Below are 20,499 nucleotides of genomic sequence, written 5' to 3'. Positions count from 1 at the left end.
AATTTGTTTAAAATTTGCAACACTGACAATTATCGTATGTTAGCAAAACTCCACCACCGTTGCACTATCATTATTATTAATTTACTTTAAAAATGGCGTACATTTTTCGCAATGGACTAAACTTTTATGACACGTAGTTCTTTCTACACCACGTAAATATAGCACAAAAATTATATATTGGCTGTATTAGAAAGTAGCAGAAATTGGTAGTCTCCTTTACATGACGAAACCGTAATTCACACACTTAAAATCACTCTCAACGACAATAGTTATTTGAATGTAGTTTTGTTTTTAACTGTCTTGTTTATAACTAGAATGCAATTTTCCTACTAGTATTCTTCAAATCAAACTTAATGTTTACGTTAGACACTATTATGCATTTAAAGAACGTTTTTGTAATTAGTCCATTCAGACTTATTTTATTAGAAATCAATAAGATTATCATTATCTCGTTCATCTTCATGGTCGTCATGATTTGGTTGTGCATTCACACATCCAATTCCTCGACACTGACATAAATTCGAGCACACTTTTCGACAACTGCATTCCTACTTTCCGACAACTGCACATACGTTCAGAGCTCTTTTTACAGTTACAGGGTATTAAATGCATGACATTACAGGTAGCGGGTTCCTTGGTCATTCTTGCTGGTACAAGAATACCTCGTAATGTTTTCCACCCATATTCAGTCGCTCGCATATCATTTCCAGGCCACAATTAAACGTCATGCTCGCTCTCAATATATGAGGTTTTGCAGCATCACTGTTGGGTCAATATTGCTAATTGTATTTCGTTCTGAATGGGACTGTGACTTACTGCACGGATGTATGTTTGATACTGGAATTCATTCAATGAGGTTACTATTGCTGGAAAATCGTAGAGTGTTAATAGAAATGATGTGCCAGTTTCAATCAGAGATTATACACTAGCATTATCAGGGTTGAAAACTTCAAGTGATCGGCAATAAATCTTCCCGTTTTTGAAGTAATCGCAATGCCTTTTTCTTTCCGTGTTGATACAAAACCCATGATGTGTCGCATCCAGTTAAAGCATGGCAGCTGAACAAAACAGCATATTTACCCATTTATCTTGCAATTTTTAGTACTGAATTCTTTTGTCACTTGTCCACGTCCTGGCTTTCGGAATGTGATATAGTGATTATTACCTTGTGCAAGCAAAAGGATTAAAGTGTCAACATCCTCGCGAATTACTACGACGTGCCTACAAGTATTTAAAGACTAGGTTACGTCAGTTTTGGCTATAAGTGCGTCAGCATCACGTCTTGCTTGCTGAGTTTAAATTCCAGATTTTGTCAAATCAACCATCAACTCACGGGTGAAACAATCCTTATTTTTGAAATTACTAAAGAATTTATCTTTCTTTAGTTGATAATATGCTTTCATTTGTGAATAACACCAAAGCTGAGTGAACCTTTGACTTACATCGTTCTCACTCAGCAGCTTTTGTACAGCTTTAGCCATTGCTTTAGCCAAAAATAGCTGTTGCTTTCGTTCCATAGTTTGTGAGTACATAGGACACATACGAGTTGAATACGGCAAAGTATGTTCCATATTGTGGCCAAACAACATGATGTAGAAGCCAGCCTCTATCTATAATATACACAATATTTTCAATTTCAGTTTTAGAATCTGTCCGATATTCAAACAAGTCATACAAAAGCAGACTCTTTCGTTTTCCTCATAGACGTTTCTGTGAAGAGGGAAAGAGGATAGGGTGCAAGCATAACACTGTCGGAGTTGCTCTTCGGACTTAGCATGGTGTTTACAGCCAGTACTTCATCATGGATGCGTACTGCATTGTGCATTGCGGATAGTGGGATGACTTGACCTTTTTGCTTAAGTTTCATATTTCCAAAACTATGTCCAAATATTCCTTCTATAACAGGCAATCCAAATTCCTTAGCTTTATCACAGTTGGCCATTTCATTACCTACCATGCCAGTGCTTAGGGACGCGAGCTCCGGATAAGAAGGGAATAGAGAATGCTGGCAAAACCAACTCAAGAATTTCTCTACATGTAATATATCACGCGATTGATTGCTTTGGTACAGTTGCCGACCAGTGTGGATTTCATGCCTAATAACAAATTGCTTAATAATTTTTCAAGACATTCTCGTAAGTGACATGCTGCTGGCTTACTTGACAACCACCTACCTTACCTTTTCAGTCATGACTATTTCATGGGTCAGTCCACCACTGCTTTTCACTGCTATTATTAAAACCTGCTCTATCGTCATATCAGATTATATACCATTATACAATATATCTTTCCTGCGAATAGTGAAGTACCCGTCTCATGTAAATAGCTGGAACTCATGAGGATCCATTTCATCCTCATACCGCAACATTTCTTGTAAGTACAGATGTGCGTATTTGGCACACAAAAGATGCACAGCTGTATGGAAGTATGGTAACATTCTCGTATGCAGTGAAGATAAAAGATTGCAATCTCCAGTTCTTTCGCCACGAATGACAAGATGCATAATTTCTACAAGCTGAAAGTACAGAGGAAATAACTTTGAGGTACGGCTTTTTTTCTGCAGCGGTGTCTATGAATAACTTCAGGTCATTTGCAATCTTGATTATATTTGAGCGTTGAACAACTACATCAGCATCGATATTTCTTCAGTCATTAGGGGAATACAACCATCTCGCAATTGAAGTACAAACTCCTCAGTGGGGTCTAATTCGTTAAATATACATAATGCATTTGCTAACTGTGATAAAAAAAAAAAAAAAAAAAAAATGAGCTCGCATAAGAATGGCCTGACATCATCTGTGGAATGGACTTACTAGCATACACACAAGACCAAAGTTCTTCAATGTCACTACCTTCCATTATATATGCAACTGCTTCCATAAATTACATTAATGTGTGGAAAACCCCAAGTCTAACAACCACTGACGGTAATACACCAGAATTTTTACATGCTGCTACAATGTCACATGCTTTAGCGTACAAAGGTTGATCGAACATGACTAAGCACATTTTTTGCTTGTTTCCTGCACATTCTTTGTTGACAAACACAAGCACCGAGTATATAGCATCCATGCTTGTTGGCTTAAGATTCATGAAAGGCAGAATCATTACTTTAGATGTTTGGTAGTTACTGTTGTTCCTTATCATCAGCTACCTGAATCCATTCCAATTCGGGAAAATTGATGTCTTTAACCACTTGAGTATCACACATATTACATCTTACAGAAGGTGGGTTTGAGTTTGGATATTCAGAACACGAAGGGGTCTTATATCTTCAATAATTAAATCCGAAAGGCCATCACCTTTGCGTGTATACGTTAAAACTGGTATCTTGCATTCATTCTTTAACAGTGTATATTCTTTGAGCCGAGATATTGCTCAATGATACACGAGCGATTGAATGTGGATGGAAAACGTTAGGAGACATTCTTGTACCAGCAAGAATGAAAAAGAAACCCGCTCTGAGTAATGTCGTGCATTTAATATCATATAACTGTTAAAAGAGCTGTTATTGTATGTTTGGTTGTTTGAAAGCTGGAATTGTGTGCTCTAATTTATGTCGTCGGTGTCGGAGAATTGGATGTATGAATGCACAACCAAATGATGAAGACCATGGTGATGAACGAGATAATGATAATCTCATTGATTTCTAATAAAATAAATCTGAATGGACTACTTACAAAAATGCTCTTAAAGTGCACACTAACATCTAATGTAAACATTAAATTTGATTTGAAGAATACTAATAGGAAAATTGGAATCTAGTTATTAACAAAACATTAAAAACAAAATTACATTCAACTGACTATTGTAGTTGAGTGATTTTAAGTGTGGAAATTACGGTGTTCCCATGCAAAGGAATCTGCAATTACTGTTACTTTCTAATACTGTCAATAAATAGGGTCTAATTTGTGTGCTATATTTACGTAGTGTCATAAAATCTTACTCCATTGGGAAAAATGTACGCCATTTTTAAAGTAAATTAATAATAATGATAGTGCAACGGTGGTGGAGTTTTGTTAACATACGATAATTGTCAGTGTTGCAAATTTACAACAATTTGCATGAAAATCATGTTTTGTCCTTAAAATTTGGGTTTTGCGCTTCTTGCGATTGGGCTTGATTGGTATAAGTGTTGCCTCCGTTCAAATTTACATTTCTTAAGATTTCCAATGGTATATAACTTTTCGTCCTATGTAATAACAGAAGGTGACTACAAACATGAAAGTGAATGTAACCTTATGCACTTTGGTACAGAGAGGTCAGAAAGTAATATTGGTTATCCTTTTTTTTCTCAGCTTGTATTGCACCGATTTGTGTCATTGTTGTCTATGGTTGAGATTAGTATCAAGGACATCTGTTGGTATTGTTTGGTTGATATGCAGTAACTGTCAGTGTTGCAAACTTCCCATGATTTCTAAAAATATACATTTTTAAAATAAAAAGCTTTTTTTTCCCTCTCCTTCTAGAAATTTATCACGATGGGCATATATGTTATATACTTAGATTTTATGTCTTTCAAGCTTTGCAACCATATATGATCCATTGCTTTGTGATAATTAGAGCGGTGACTAAAAGGAATAAACGTAAAGGGTGACGATTTCTATAAATTCTTTGTCGTCGTCTAAAGATGGCGGACATTTTTCAAAATTGCGGGAAAAGCTACAGTGGGATTTTAGGGGACTTTTAGTATGTTATTCCTGACACATTTCCCTACTTAAATACCAATTTTCAGCTTGTTACTAATTTGTTCCTTTCTGAACCTTATCTTTACTGGACTATATAGGAAGTCAGAGTATCTTACATCATGAGAATGTTAATTGATGTGTGCAAGTAAATATCTGCTTAATGAAGCCACAATTACGTGATATTTGTAATTCCAGTTGTTAATTATGTCTTCACTTTTTTTTTTCTTAATTGACGAGTTTCCACATAGCTTTTGAAACATGGAAGCAAGAAACTAGGCCTTCATATGCCTTTATTGGCTTTATAGATCCACCTAACAGTTAGGGTAAAAAGGCTGGAATCTTCCTTCAGGCAGAACATGAAGTCAAAACAAGTTAATCAACGTTAGTGAATCTGGCTTTTAGTACTACTGCACTGTCTGTTGTAACGAAAAGCTCATTCCAAATATACATTTTATATGCAATATTATATGCCAATTTTAACACACACTCTTAGATTCGCTCCAAATTGAGGAGCTGCGGTGGCTCAGTGGTAGAGCGTACATCTCTGGTACATGGGGTCCCTAGTTCGATCCCAGCTCGCGTCAAGTGAACTTTGTGGTGGACAAACACCGTGTGCGTGGATTTCCTCGGGGTACTCCCGTTTCCTCTCACTTTATTCATTCCACCATTTCATTCATTTCTCATCATCACCGTCTCCTTTAGCCCAGCCGGCATAACCGTGGGATGTAAAACTCAAAGATTTCATTTTATTTTTGTTCCAAATTGACTTCATATACTAACTATTTTGACGAGAGATCCTACATTTTAGATTTTTTTTAATCTCTAATATTTTCTTTCTTAGGACATTTCCAAGGGTTTTGACAGTCATTCTTTAAAATATAGGTAATAACTTTATGATCTAACTAGGTTTTCTTCCAGAAAATAAAAGCAATAATAAATTAATAAAATAGTAAAAGTAGTAAAAATAAATAAAGCAAGAATAATAACTGAATAATCCAATCAAATTTGTTCGAAAGGAACAAAGATTTAATGTAAGTGAACTGGATTGCGACAATGTTTTGTTATATAGTGATTTATTTTTCATTTCCCGAAAAGATAAACACAATATATAATACTAAAAATATCTAAGACTCCTAATACTGCTAAATTGAATTCATTTTAAAATATTTCAAAGAAGTTTTAATATGATAGTAAAAGGATATCCGTTCTCCGCACGGGAAGAATGAGTTTCATTTTGGACATAAAGTGGACCAAAACTATCACTAATCAACTTAGGGACACCAAGAACTATGAATTTGATGCCAATATCGGTCATTTTCAATTATTTTTACATGCCACCGTCTTCCCTTAGGGGTATTAATGGGGGCTGAATTTGAATTTCAACGGTATCGGAAGTGTCACTGTTCATCTCAGCGACCCCGTAAACTATGGATTCGACACTAATATCGGTCATTTTCGATCATTGTTTTACTCCCTCGCCAAAGTTACACCGTCAAAGTGAAAGCTAGAAATCATCTCAGGCTTGAATCTTATCTATGTTGAAAATTTGATCGAGATCGGTCGGGTGGTTCAAGAGTTATTGAGTCACAAACATAGTCACTTTCATTTTTATATGTATAGATAGATGTGAACATAAAATTCCTAAAAATTATGAACGTCGGAAGACGAATTCACATCCGAATAAGTATCTCAGAAAATGTATTTTAAAAAATAATAATGTAGGAAAAAGCACGACTTTTTTATTCAAGAGCAAACCTAGTTATTCGTAATATCAAGTTTGAATTAAACGTGATTATTTTTTATCTGTTCTAAAACAATGTACTCCAATAAATTTCTTTGGAAATTGTATTATCAAAGATGAGAATTATTTTGTTCGTTGAATTCTCCAGAGTATTTTATACTTTCCTTTTAAAAACTGCAAAACTGAAGGATAAAATTTTAGAATGTAAATTTTTAGTACTTACGAAATGCTATAACCTGCAGACAAAAATTAATATTAAAATTTGACAACGAAACTTCTTCGTGCTAATAATATTTTTTTTTATAATATAAAGATAAATGATAGTATTAAAATTTTACAATAACTTTCTATAGACTTTTCAAAATGCTATAACATATAGATAATATTTAGATAACCGAATTACTCTAGTAATTTTGTTACTCACAAGTACATTATGCTACAGTGTAAGTTATGAAAGATAATATTTAAGCTTACAACTTTTCATTATTTTCAAAATGCTATAATCTAATGATGAATGATAATATTAACATTTTACAACTTAAATTTATGGTACTTACAAAATCTGTAATTTGTTATTTTACAATTTAACTTCTTACAATTTTAAATTTTACAATTTAACTTCTTAGTATTTACAAAATACTACAATCTGAAGAAAATATTAACATTTTTACAACTTCTTTATACTTACAAAATATGATAATCTAAGAGTGAAAGAAAATATTAAAATTTTACAATTTATCTTTAAGTACTTAAAAAATACTATAATCTAAAGATAAAAGATAATATCAGTGTTCAACAAGGTAATATTTTGATACGTACAGAATGCTATAGTCTAAAATAGCCGGGGTATCCAAGGAGTTCCTGGTCTTTGAGTTATTCAATGAGGATCTTCTTAAACAGGGTGAGTTTTAAACTATAGCATTTTGTAAGTACAAATATGTAGTAAAACATAATACGAGAAATCTTCTATAACCCTGTGAATTACCGTAATGCTGAATAATACACGGTTGATAACTAAACATCCTGTACAGAAACTAGTCTTGACGTGTTCCAACAATATTAGCCACCATCGACAAATGTAATTTAGTTGATTTGGATGTATAGCCGTGTACTTTAATAGTTAAATTTTAAAATATGGATAATGTGCTTAATATTTCTATAGAAAGAGGTTGTTTAAAAAATTTGAAATCGTTCAATGATTAAAAGGAATGATTGGCGAGTTTAGAAAATCCAAAAAATAGGTTATCATTTGGCTGATCAATTTAAAGATGGTGGAACAACTCCTAGAAAAGTATCTCTTTAATGAACGCCTAAGTATAGCTATAAATGATGTTAGCATCGCTACTGTAGAAAACTTTTTGCATAAAGACGGCCAAATTATTATTTACGACAATAATGACAGTATAAACATTGGTATGTAACAAGTTGATGAGATTAAGTATGATTATTTGGAAGTCAGCAAGATTTCAGTTCGTTGGGATTGGAGCAAAAGCTAAACAGATCCGATATTTGTCATCATGAGGTCTTGGCTCGTTAATGTAAATTTAAACCAAGTAACAACTGATGACATATGAACCCCATACTTAATTTCGGAAACCAAGTATCAGATAGAAAGTAAAACCAAGTTCTTAAATTTAGCTTACATGTGATCATTTTACTATTTATCTTTTGAGTATAAATCGGTCTTCTTTTGTAGGCTCGAAAATATGCATTTTTTAAAATGCCTTTCATAGACTCATAACTATTAGTTAACTACGTTGAACAAAGTACAATTTCGTGCATTAATTTATTCATCATTATGAAACACTACTCGATATACAATTTTCTCATTAGAAATGTGAGAGAGAAAGAGTTTGCCTTTTATATTTTTGTAAGCTTCATTTGATATAAGACTGGGCAGGTGATTTCTGCTCCTGCTGGATTAAGTTTCGATCTTCTACCGGCAGGTAGCACTACTTGGAGTATCGGAAGTGCCGATGTAGAGAGAAGACCAGACGTTGTTGTTAATGCGCTCTATGGGTTGGAAAGAGGTGAGTCTTAAGAAAATTTCAAACGTCTTCTAATAAAACAGCGGGTACAAAACTAATACTAATAATAAAAGTATATTTAAAGACTAACAACACTGGAGTCTGTATTTTTACAATATTACCTATTTATAATTTTGCATGAACCCTTTTGTGTCATTTACTTTTAGAATTAATTATTTTATTAACGACGTTTGTTAATTTCTTTTTTGATCTTATGTTTGCTCAGCACAACTTTATGTGGTACCAAAACATCATATTGTTCTTTCCTTGCATAACACTAATGTTATTAAGATATAGGATTACTATAAATGAAATAAACATTTTTTTAGTATTGCACAGGACCAGGAGTGTTAAATAGACCATGTGTATAAGTAAGGAGTATGAATGAAAGATGAACGATATTAGGTCATTGTTACTTCGGTATTAAGAGCCTGACATACTGAAAATAATACCAAATTTATCAATTTTCTTTTGCTTGTTTTTCATAAGTGGACGAAGATAATGAAATGCAATTTATCTGAATAATAGATAGTTACTCTACAACAGAAAATATGGACCTGGAGAATTTTCAGTGTTGCCATCCATAGAAATTACAATGTTGCCAGAATAACGTTTCCCTCAAAATCTAACAAGTTAAGACAGCGACTAGAGGTACGAACTCAACTGCATTTGATTACGTATCATGTTGTTTTGGTGTCCTGTGAACTAAATTTTAAATAATAGTTGTATTTAGTTTGTAATAAACAAAATAGTTTCAACATACAGCTATTAAAATTAAATAATGGTGTTATTTAAAAAGTAGTTCACAGGATACCAAGGCAATATGATACGTAATCAAATGCAGTTGAGTTCGTTACTCTAGTCGCTACCGTAACTTAGATTTGTGGAGTTGTTATTCTGGTTACCACAGGACATTCTTCACGTTCATATTTTCTGTTGTAGGCTAATATTACCTATGATTGTGGTAAGTTGCATTTCATTATCCCCTTTCACTTATGAAAAACAAGCACAAGAAAAATGGCAAATTTTGTATTATTTTAAGTATGTCCGGCTCTTAACTGTTGATTAGTTAAACAAGATGGTCCTATCCTTCATGGAGAAAAAACTTATTGTATGATTAAGTTGGCATAAGTAAACTCTGTTAGAGGTCTGCTGTAGCATTTAATAGTAAAATATTGTAAATCATTATCAACAAAACAGAGTATATCTCTTAGTTTCTTGTAAGTATAAACAAAACAAAATAATTTGTAACTGCTTCTGCTGATAATAACTAACATGCTTCAATGGGAAATGAATAGGATTATGTATTGATATCTGCCATGGAATAAATGGTACACGTGCAGAACGTCGTTAACTTTTTCATATATACCAACTTCACAGCTTCAAAACATTTAATGCGAAACCGTATGAAGTACTTGTTTTTAACTGTAATAGTCCAATTTATGTGCCGTTTTAAAAGTGTCTATTTCATTTCCAATAAGTTTTAGTTGTGTAAGTACTAAGTTCAGGCTCGTACTAATACACAACTTGCTTGGTGGGAGCTAACAAATAAATGGAATTAAAAATATATTTTAACAAAAATGTATGTTGTACTAATAATGTATGCTGTAAGAATGAATATCAAATACAGTAAACCTATTTGAATAAAAAAAATTGAGTTGTGAAATAAAACCGTACATTTGCGGGATGGAACATAAATTTTATGGATTGAATATGTGAAGTAATGGATGTGTGCAAAACTGTAATAGCTGACCATCATAAGAAACGGAGGGAAAGGAATTCAGAAGGAAAACCGTGTTGAATGAATACATACAATTAACTTATATATTTTGCCTTACAAGCGCTTACTCTAGATGGGTCATTCATTACAGTTTCATAGCATTGTATATATAAGTAGGAAATGTAAATTCATTTGAAAGGACTTCATATTATAACAGCTTAATATCTCTAAGAATTCATACCAACGAAGGTACTCTGTCAGCTTACATATAATATTTGAAAAAAAAAATAACAAACCAGCTGTGTTTGATGGAGTATTTCTTTGTATATAACATTATATTCGGAAATCAACAAAGAAACACTTCAATAGTATATTTTTATTGTTTCATTTTCTCTTAGATATGATACGATGTAATTCATTAATTTATCTGAAACCTATTGCAGATGGCCTAGATGATGAACCTCCTAAAAAGGAGCCACTAACGTCCACAGATTTATTGTCGTTTGCTCGTCAAATAGCAATGGGAATGGTAAGTAATGCTGTGAATATTTGTTACATGTCCTACTCATAATACGATGATATAAACCTAAGTAAAGTATAAATTTCTGCGAAGTAATAATGTCTGACTAAAAGAAAGAAAAGATATATTCTACTATAATTACAATTCGAACACAGCCTGCGTTCTTTTACTGGATGGGGTTTAAGAATACCTCACAAGTAAGGTTGCCAACCGTCCGGTATTTTACCGGACACTTCGCTTTTGACCTTGTCCTGTACGATCTTAAAAACAGACGTTAAATGTTTGGTAATGTTTCCTCTTACTAGTCCTATTCTCTGTTTTATTCAGATTATTTTGGAGTAAGGAAAGGAATTGTATGTCGACGAACGTGATTAAAGCAGAGCTTATAGTTCGCTTTGATATCGACCAGTCGTGCGCGGAATTTGCTGAAGAGTTGAAGGCAGGAAAATTTACTGAACTTATCAAAACTGCTAAAGGTCAACAAAAGTACATTTTCAAGAGAGCAGTTAGCACTGCTTCATTCTCAGCTACATCTTCCAATTAAATAATACATCCAGATCCAGTAAAAGCATGTAGACATTATGAGCCCCAGCGAAGCTTGTAAGACTTACTTTTCAAGTAGATTTTGTGCATACCATAATTCTATTGCCAATTTGCTGTTCTGTTTTAAATATGATGTAATTGATGGAAGACTACAAAGATTATATAAGCCGAGCCGACTCAACCAAAACTGGAATAAGAAAGTTTAATAAATGCTTCAAAAGTAACTAAAGTTATTAAATTTGAACTTCGAATCACTCAATTATATGTGAAGTAACCACTTTAAGCTTGTTCACATTTTTGGCGAACGATGATGTCACAATCTTAAGAGTATACATACTCCAGGAGGGCGCCCGGTATTTCAATTTTCAAAAGTTGGCAACCCTACTCACAAGTATAAATCATGAATTTATGTTTACCTCCAGTAATAGAAAAAATGTTCTAGGTGCTATTAACGGATCTTTATATCTCTACCAGGGGCGGATTCACGAGGAACTTCTTGAGGGGGGGGGGGGGTTGCAATACGACTACTTAGAATTACTTTTAAGAGCTTCAAACTCTGGGATGGGTTTTATTTATATATAAAATAAGAAAGTTTCCTCTTCTGGGGGGGACGATTGCCCCCTGGATCCGCCCCTGATCTCTATCTCCACTTTTGGTTGTCATATGATAATTTCTGTTCTTAGAATCATCAGTCAGTTAGAACACTTATAGAATGATTATTGTTGCTGGTTTGAATTGATTCATAATCGTACTAATATTTTATACACTGGAGGTCTTTTCTTCTTCTGCTGCTTGTTTTTGTTTTCATTAAGTAAAAATAATAATAATATCACCTTCTGTCATACATGAGCGTTTTACAAATTCATACAACTAACACAATCCACATACTAATAACACAAATAACAAAAGCCAGCAATGATGTTCAATAATAGTAGGTCAATATATCAAAAACTTAAAATATTTCTTTCATAAATATTTCTCTTAGAATTCAAAGTTCAGGAAAAGCATTGGTTTGGCTCGAATTATTGGAGTTTAATATCCCTTTTCATTGTAACATTGAAACAGGATTGAAGTCCATTTTAGTCAGTATATACCTGAGCGTCAAGGTGGGGGGCGTATAGCCTCCCTTGGATCCGCGCCTGTATATATATATATATATATATATATATATATATATATATATTATAATGCTATGTCTTAGTTTTCTATGATAACTATATCATGTATCGAATATGATATTGCAAAGAATTTGCTATTCATTGTAGTAATTGAGGTTGATGGACTGATATGGAACATATGGCATAGACTATAATGTGTAATAATAAACATAATGCTTGTAGTAGCTTGTGGGAATTCTTTTCGATGGGTCAAAGCGAATGTATTTCCACGCGCGGAGCGTAGGCAATTATATAAGAACAAGGAATGGATTTGTTCTCAATGTACTACGCAGGGAGTAAATGAAACAAAAGTGATGGACCAACTGGTTCTGACCAGTTGAATTGGAATTTCTGAAAGAAAAAATGTTGACATATGTGAAGTTGATGGCGAGATCGATAGTTCGAAATTAATGGGGGAAACGAACCGTAAGGTGCTAGGGTTCTTATCACCCCGATATATCGCTAACTGAGGGAGCTCTCGAAAAATTTAAAGTAAATGATTGTACGTGTATAGTACGCACGAGAGGAGACTAAACAGATTGAAAGACTTTGAAGATTGGAATTTAAAAAAAAGAAAGTGTTAATGAACCTGAGATTATTTCTTTTGAAAAAAAAACTAATGAACTGTAAGCAGGAAGATAGAAGAAATGATATACAGGAAGTTTAATTATTAGTGAGTAATGTAAAAGAGATCAAAACTGAAATTGTAAATGTGCTTACTGATGTCAATGCAGATATTGTATCATCAGGGGTGTTAGATAGAAAGGCATCAAAATGTATAGAAAATGAGTTCTTATTGGAATTAGAAGTTGATACTATTAAACTCATTGTCAATGTTAAACTTATACAAACGAATTGGATATATTAAATGATATCATAAAAGTTTTCCATTCGTTCCATAAAAGAATGATCAATCCTACCCAGGTAAAGCGTAACTCGTGTTTAACACACGTTTATCTTGACATTGCGAATGTATGTGTTGTGTTCTAAGATTTCGTAATATACAGAAATACGCAATCGACTTGTGAAATTAGGTTTTTATTTTTCGTGATGTGAGGAATGTTAGGATGTGCTCGTGGGTAACTAGCCGTTACTCATTACAGGAATTGTTAGGTACTACTGGATGAACCTGAACTTTTGTGAATACTACACTTGTAAAGCTGATCGATTGAAAATGTAGGATAGGGAATTCGTATAATTATCGTGTTGCGCGCTATGATTGCTATTGTCGTGGTTCAGGTTATGAGTCATTCTGTGAATTTAATAGAATAATGTGGATGCTAAAGAGGCTGGAATATTGACCTGTGATTGATTAATAGATCCATGCTCCAGTCTGGTTAGGCGACATTTCGTTGTTTCGTTTTGAAAATAAATGAGGCTGTGTAGCCGTTGGATGGATGCTATAGATAAACCTAAAGTTGGAAGAAAAATTTCATCACCAGCATTGGCTCCTCCTCTTACTTGGACTGCCCTTGCTAGTAAAGGTTAATATTATTTCTTTTTTATTTCCTCATTAGTTGCCCTAGTGAGTTGAGTTTTGTTGAGTTCCATATTATTTAATGCTTCTGTTTATTTAAATAAGTGCAAAAACTTAAGAAAAGAACCTAGCAGATATTTGAAATAAATTTTGGAAATGTTATTATTTGAGTTAATGAATTCGGTTTCTTAATTGGCCTCCATCAGTATTAGTATATTTTTCGTTTGTTTATCGTTGATCTCATAATTTCTTTATTTAGGAATTATAGAATTTATTCGAATTGACCGGTAGCTGAAATAATAACATTCGATGATTAATTAGAAAGGTAATATGTAGGTAATTGATTATTGAAGGAGGATATTTTGAAGGTAACGATTGTTTGATTTCTCGTTCCATAGATGATGATGATGATAATGATGATATCATGAAGATTGCTCAGTGTAGCTGGTGAATACTTTTTCTGTCAAGTTGTTCTCTTTTATTTATTCTTATTCCTTCGTTTCAAATTGATAAATTCATTTATTCATTTTCAAATTAAAATACATGGAATATTAATTATATTATACGGTTCTCGGATGCAGGTTGGGAATCAATCGTGAAAAGTCGTGAATCTTCCTTTTTTTTCTTGTAGGTCTGGCTAACAAAACTTAAAAAATGAATTGTATATATTTAGCTGGTAATTTCAAAAGGGAAGTCTTTCAATTGAGTAAATAATATATCTTTAACTAAAACTGTAAAAAATATGTTACGAAAACATGTAACTTATTGTTTGAATAGAAAACATGGTTATGGTGTGAATAATCGCTTGAAATAAAGGTTGTCAATAGACTACGGAGTTTACATTAATGTTTCGGATCTTTTCATAATAAAATAGTATGAATGCTATTATTACAAAATAGAATTTTATTATGTTTTTTTGTAATCATTTAGCTTATACCTTCTTAATAATAGCGTAACGATCGAAGCCTTTAGTTCTCTTGCATTTAATTCAATCTAATATATAAACTTCCTGAAATTAAGTATATATATTTGTGTCCAAATCTTTTGTCATATGTCTTTAGAAATTACATAAATAGAAATAACTCTTTTTTTTCTTATGATAAAAAATGTCACATGTCTTCTTGGAAATATGCAGAAAAAGAAAACTCATATTTCTAAAAAAAAAAAAAAAATCAGCAAAAAATTAAGAAATAAGCAAATCATAATTAAAAAATAAATCTCGGAATCTTTCACCGTCAAATTCTAAGTTTTATTTTTCGTAAACGTGGCAAACGCGCATCGAAATTTGCAAAGAGAGAGAGGAAATTTTATGCTTTATTAGAAATACAACATAAATCTCTCATAATGTTAGTTACTATACATATGGCATAGCGCTGATAATCATAGATATTAAACATTTTACACGTAAACAAACGACTAAATAAAAATAAGCCACAAAATATGCGAAGCGACCAGGCACTTTGTGTTAGTGATTTCCTTATACAGTAAAACCTATTTTCTACGGACTAGGTTTCGAAGTGCAGTATTTAGAAAGTTTTCAGACATCCTATGAGAGGCTAGACATATTTTTAGCAAAACAGCCAGTGATGTGCAAACCGAAGTAAACACAACGGATATAATGCTTTAATTGAGAATTATCTGGAAAGTTTGATAGGAGAAGAGGAGGTGGAGGAAGAAGAGAAATATGGTCTTGAGTTGGAAGAAGAGTGTAGGCTAAATACTTATGAAAATTCTGTGGAAAGTTTAAAGGAATTGCAACAATTTACCCCACGGAAAAATGACACTGATATGTTTACCTAAGTACTGTGGTTTCTTATGCTAAAGCCTCTGCAGGAAGTTGAGCAGACAAGCAGCGATGTGTACAAAAAAATTACTATTAGAAAAAGTTAACGTGTGTACAATGTTTTTCTGTTCATTTTAAGTTTTGCGTGCATTAATTTGTAGTAGAAATAAATACTATAAAATGACTAAGGTATTTTACGTAATTTTACGTACAGCATCTTATTTTATCTCAGTGTGTCCATTATATATATGGATTTTTTTTTTGATAGATCTATCTATGTTAACCGGAAACCTATCTTTAACGGAAATTTTTGCGAGTTTCGTTTGATTCCGCTGACGACAGGTTTTACTGTATATGTTTATTAAGTTAGCGAATCCTAACTTACCTTCGTAGAGTAGTTGGTTAGCGTGTACTCGCTAGATATTTTTAATTTTTCTACCATCATCAGTTCGAATTCCGTAGCCTACAATAACTTTTTTATTTAGAATAGCTTGATTCTGTCAATTCGTTAAACAACAATGTCTTGTTCTAATAATATTCCTTAGTATTATGTTCTTCATTCTCGTTTATTTAAATATTTCCAAATAGTTCAAAATTATGCTTTTAAAAAATGTTAAAATTGTTAAGAATTTTATAAAAAGAGGAAATTTATAAGTATTTGAAATGTTAATTAACATATGACTAAACTTTAATGAAATGTTAGTAAAATTACTCCAAATAGTTTCTGCAAGCAGTATGTAGAAAATTGAATATATAAATTTCGTGTTGCTTTACGTCATGGTCATCCTATTGGCAACGGCAATAGCATTATATAGCTTTATATATACCAAATTAATATTTTGTTTCACAGTATTTAAATTGAGAAATTAGTATGGGTATCTTGAACAAGCTCTTTTACCTCAGTGACAAGTAAGTGTTTCTTACTTCGTTACTGTAAAGAATCCACATACAAATGCGTGATTAGTAACAAAGTTTTATCCATCTTCCATAATTGGCCATTCCTTTTTGTGCAATGCCAATCTATCTGTTTATCTTCAGTCAAAATTTATTTGGATAATTGATATTATGTGCGTGTCTGTTTCTTTCTCCCTCATATCTGTGTAGGAGAAATAGTGCTAATACACTATTATGAAAATTCTATTGTTTCGAGGAGATTAATGAATATTATTGACCAACAGGTACAAGTATCTATGAACTAAATGCAGTCGTGTTGTATACAATCAGAGTACTAAGATAATAAACTTCGCGTTCAAATGCTGAAGTAGGATTTTCATACATTCATACTTAACGTGCTATGTGCATTTATTATTTCATTTCTGAGTACCCATTTTCCAATGCTGGATTATTATTAGTAGTAATAGTAGCAGTATAAGCGTCGCGTATGATATCTAATTCAATAGATGTGCCGTTTCAATAATGTCCTCATCAGTTGAATGTTGAAAAGTTTTTGTGATGGTGGATACACAGAAGTGTGATTGTTTTCTGTGCATTATTCTCTTTGTGGCTTATACATTGAAATCACTGGTGTGTCTGGCATGGGAACAGGACGACTCGCACTTCAAAAAAAAAAAAAAAAAAAAAAAAATGTGTAGGAGAGAAAGTGGATGAAGGCTGAAAATACTTTTATATGAAAGAAGTAAACAAATAGGAAGAACAAATTATTGTTATCTTTGTTTTTAAGTAGTAGTATTATATTGCGTATCTACTTACGTGAAACTTGAATTCCGAATGCTATGATATATTGGAATAGAACAAAAGAAGTAAAGAAAGACTACAATTAATAGGTAGTATTAAAGCGAAGCAGTTACCGAAGTTACCTAATAACTTTTGTGTATGGACTCAAAATTTGGAGTAAATGACCTACCAGTATAGTAGAATATTATGATAAACGCCAATAGTAAGAAAAAAAAACGCAAAAGTTGTCGGATCACAATTTTGTGGTAGTTGAAGTGGAATCCCACTGAAAATTATAGTAAGGACGGAAAGTAGGAGATAACAAGTTGGATAGTAGAAAGTTTAAAGACGGGAAAATAGAAACAGATTTGTTTGAAATTTCGAAGAAAAATATATCAGTTGAAAGGAAGCAGACTAACAGTATACACGGACTAACTAGTTATGCATTATACAGCGTGGATTATAGAAGAAATTTTGGAAAACTGGGGAAGAAAAGTATGTAAAAGTAGGTCTACACTAGTGAATCTAAAAAGATATATAGAAAGTTGAATTGCGAATAAAGAAGGGAAATAGACGAAGATGTAAAGGTGACAAAATAATTTAAAAGGATGGAGAAATTTGAATAATATGTATGGAGGTAAATCCCTTTTCTCTCAGAGTTGAAACATCGTCCTGCTCCGGAGCTAAGATATATCAAATATTATTCAAGTGTTGCCCCAACTTATTTTTATTTCTCCCCTTGTAAACTTTTCTACAGAAAGACATGAGCGAGTACATCACATCATTTATCTTTTTATACAGAGGATACAAGCACATTTTATAATAGTAAAATTCGTAATTCACGATATGATTTACCCCACTTTGAACCTGCAAACAGGTTTGAAAACAGTAGAAAACACACCTCTTCGCCACTCTCAAAATACTCATGTGAGATCGTTCGGGGTAAAATGATAGCATTTTATTTCTATGGAACTCTGAGGATATGATATGGACTTTGGCAAACGATGATACGTAACTGGAGTATACTATTGAGAATCATTAAGCCTTTTAAGTACTAAAACAATGTAAAATCGTCGTGGAAAGCTGTCTAAAATCGTCCTGATGCGCCAAGACAACATGAAGGAGTTATTATTTCTAATAGTGATTTCCTGAACACTAGAACTCTGGATATATTTTCAAGTTTACGAAAATCTTGTGGAATGATGTAAGAAGTGATTTGCACTAAGGAGGAATTACATTGGAATATATAGAAAAGTTTTTTTTTCGGCTGTGCGTCTTCGTAGTTTCGGATAGGTTACAAAGTGATCAGTCACTTCCGTGTAATACATATACTATACAACTGTACGGCAAGAATAACTGAAAAGTTTGCTCCCGCCAAGTGAACTTTGTGGTGGACAAACACCGTGTGCGTGGGTTTTCTCGGGGTTCTCCCCTTTCCTCCCACTTTCTTCATTCCACCATTTCATTCATTACTCATTATCACCGTCTCCTTTAGCCTAACCGGCATAACCGTGGGACGTAAAACTCAAAATTTCATTTCATTTCATAACTGAAAAGTTACAAAACAAAATGACCCAATTGGATTCGAACCAGGTTCAAAAGTATTGAACCTCCACAAAAAGAAACAACTTAGTAGGTAACTCTATCGAAACAAAAAGTTTTTCTCCAGTTGTATGGCTAGGTAACGAACTCCTTAACAACCTTTTCTTTAACGACTTTTGTGGTCGAAAAGCGTGTGTGTTTTACCTACAACAAAGTTTTCTACATTTACCAATATACTATTTTGTTTTTAAAGTATCATCATATTGAGTAACAAAAGAGATGCTGAGTATTTCTAACATCGAACTGAGAGTTGTGTTCTGAAGTATCGTTATATTTTTCTAGTGACTTCCCCTCCTATTACTTCGAATGCATTGTTGCCAAACTGGCAGTTTTAAGGGACTTTAAAAATTCAAGCATGAAAAGTTATATTTTGGAGAAGTGTACCTATTTTTGAGCTACTTTGCGAACAGAAAATTCAGAGTATAAATTGGCCAAATAATTTCTAGTCATGTTTATATAAAGAATGGCATACCTTAGGGATTTCCTTTGGAACTCTTTCTTCTTCCTCTATGTTATTTATTTATTTTTCCTTGAGAAAATTATTCAAATATTTTGTGTATGATAACTATTTACTACAAAAAGATTTAGATATTGTTAATATATGGTATAAAAGTAACTTATTAAAAATAAATTTTGAAAAAACTAAATATGTCATATATTATCAAAACCCAGTACTAGTTAGCAAATATGTAGTTAATGGTATAACATTGCACAAAGCTGAACATGTTAAAAATTTAGTCATAGTGTTCGACAGAAATGTGAAGTTTAGCTATCATATTAATAATACAGTCCAAGTGACTAGAAGAATAATTGGGTTAGTTTTCAAACAATGCCCTGAGTTTAAAACTACCAGCTTATATATATATTTGTGTAAGATACTTGCAAGATCAAGACTAAATTTTGATGTAGTTATTTGGAATAGGATGTGTACAACATTAGCAAACAAAATTGAGTCAATCCTATATTATAAAATGTTACATGTCATAAAATGAATAGAGATTAGTAAGCACGTAGTACGAATACTGGAATCAATTTTGGGGATTACAGATATTAAATGACAGAAGACAACGTATAGAAACAGAAAAAGATTTTATTCAGAAAATACTAGACAATAGATATCATAGTGAATACTGCCTACATAATGTAAGGGTATCAATGTATAATATGACAAATAGATCAACATTAATTCCCTTGAGTCCAAAATCTGTAATTTAAGGAGGAATAGCCAATTCTTTTAATATAATTCGAGATAACAATTTTTAATTACTAGAAAAGCAAAAATTTTTAAGCTCGATGAACATCATTTGTAGTATTTTTGACGATGGTATCTATTTTCAGGCTAAAAAAATATTTGGTATTAATTTGACAAGAAATTATTATTAATCCGATACTATGTTATTTTATTACTTTTTGTTATTGTTTCAGTAAATAATATATGTTGAACGCTACGTTGTATGCAATATATGTTTACTTTTGTCTGTTAAGGTGCTGCATTTTATTATTATTATTATTATTATTATTATTATTATTATTATTATTATTATTTGACTTACTGGAAAGTACTTGG

At 32.4% G+C, this 20,499-nt stretch overlaps 1 protein-coding gene across 1 annotated transcript in view; it reads left to right on the top strand.

Annotated features, from left to right (window-relative positions):
* Positions 1–20,499, top strand: part of LOC145673452 (tyrosine-protein kinase receptor torso-like) — a 292,790-nt gene that overhangs the window by 231,028 nt on the left and 41,263 nt on the right. The window contains exons 12-13 of the mRNA XM_081743164.1: positions 8,376–8,459; positions 10,620–10,705. Of these exons, the coding sequence (XP_081599290.1) occupies positions 8,376–8,459; positions 10,620–10,705 (170 nt within the window). The remainder of the gene's footprint in view (positions 1–8,375; positions 8,460–10,619; positions 10,706–20,499) is intronic.

This window comes from Thermobia domestica, chromosome 16 (assembly GCF_964235325.1).
Source record: "Thermobia domestica chromosome 16, izTheDome1.hap1.1, whole genome shotgun sequence".
NCBI classification, from domain to species: Eukaryota; Metazoa; Arthropoda; class Insecta; order Zygentoma; family Lepismatidae; genus Thermobia; species Thermobia domestica.
The sequence above is the reverse complement of the archived record's forward strand: the minus strand, read 5'-3'. Positions and strand labels throughout refer to the sequence as shown.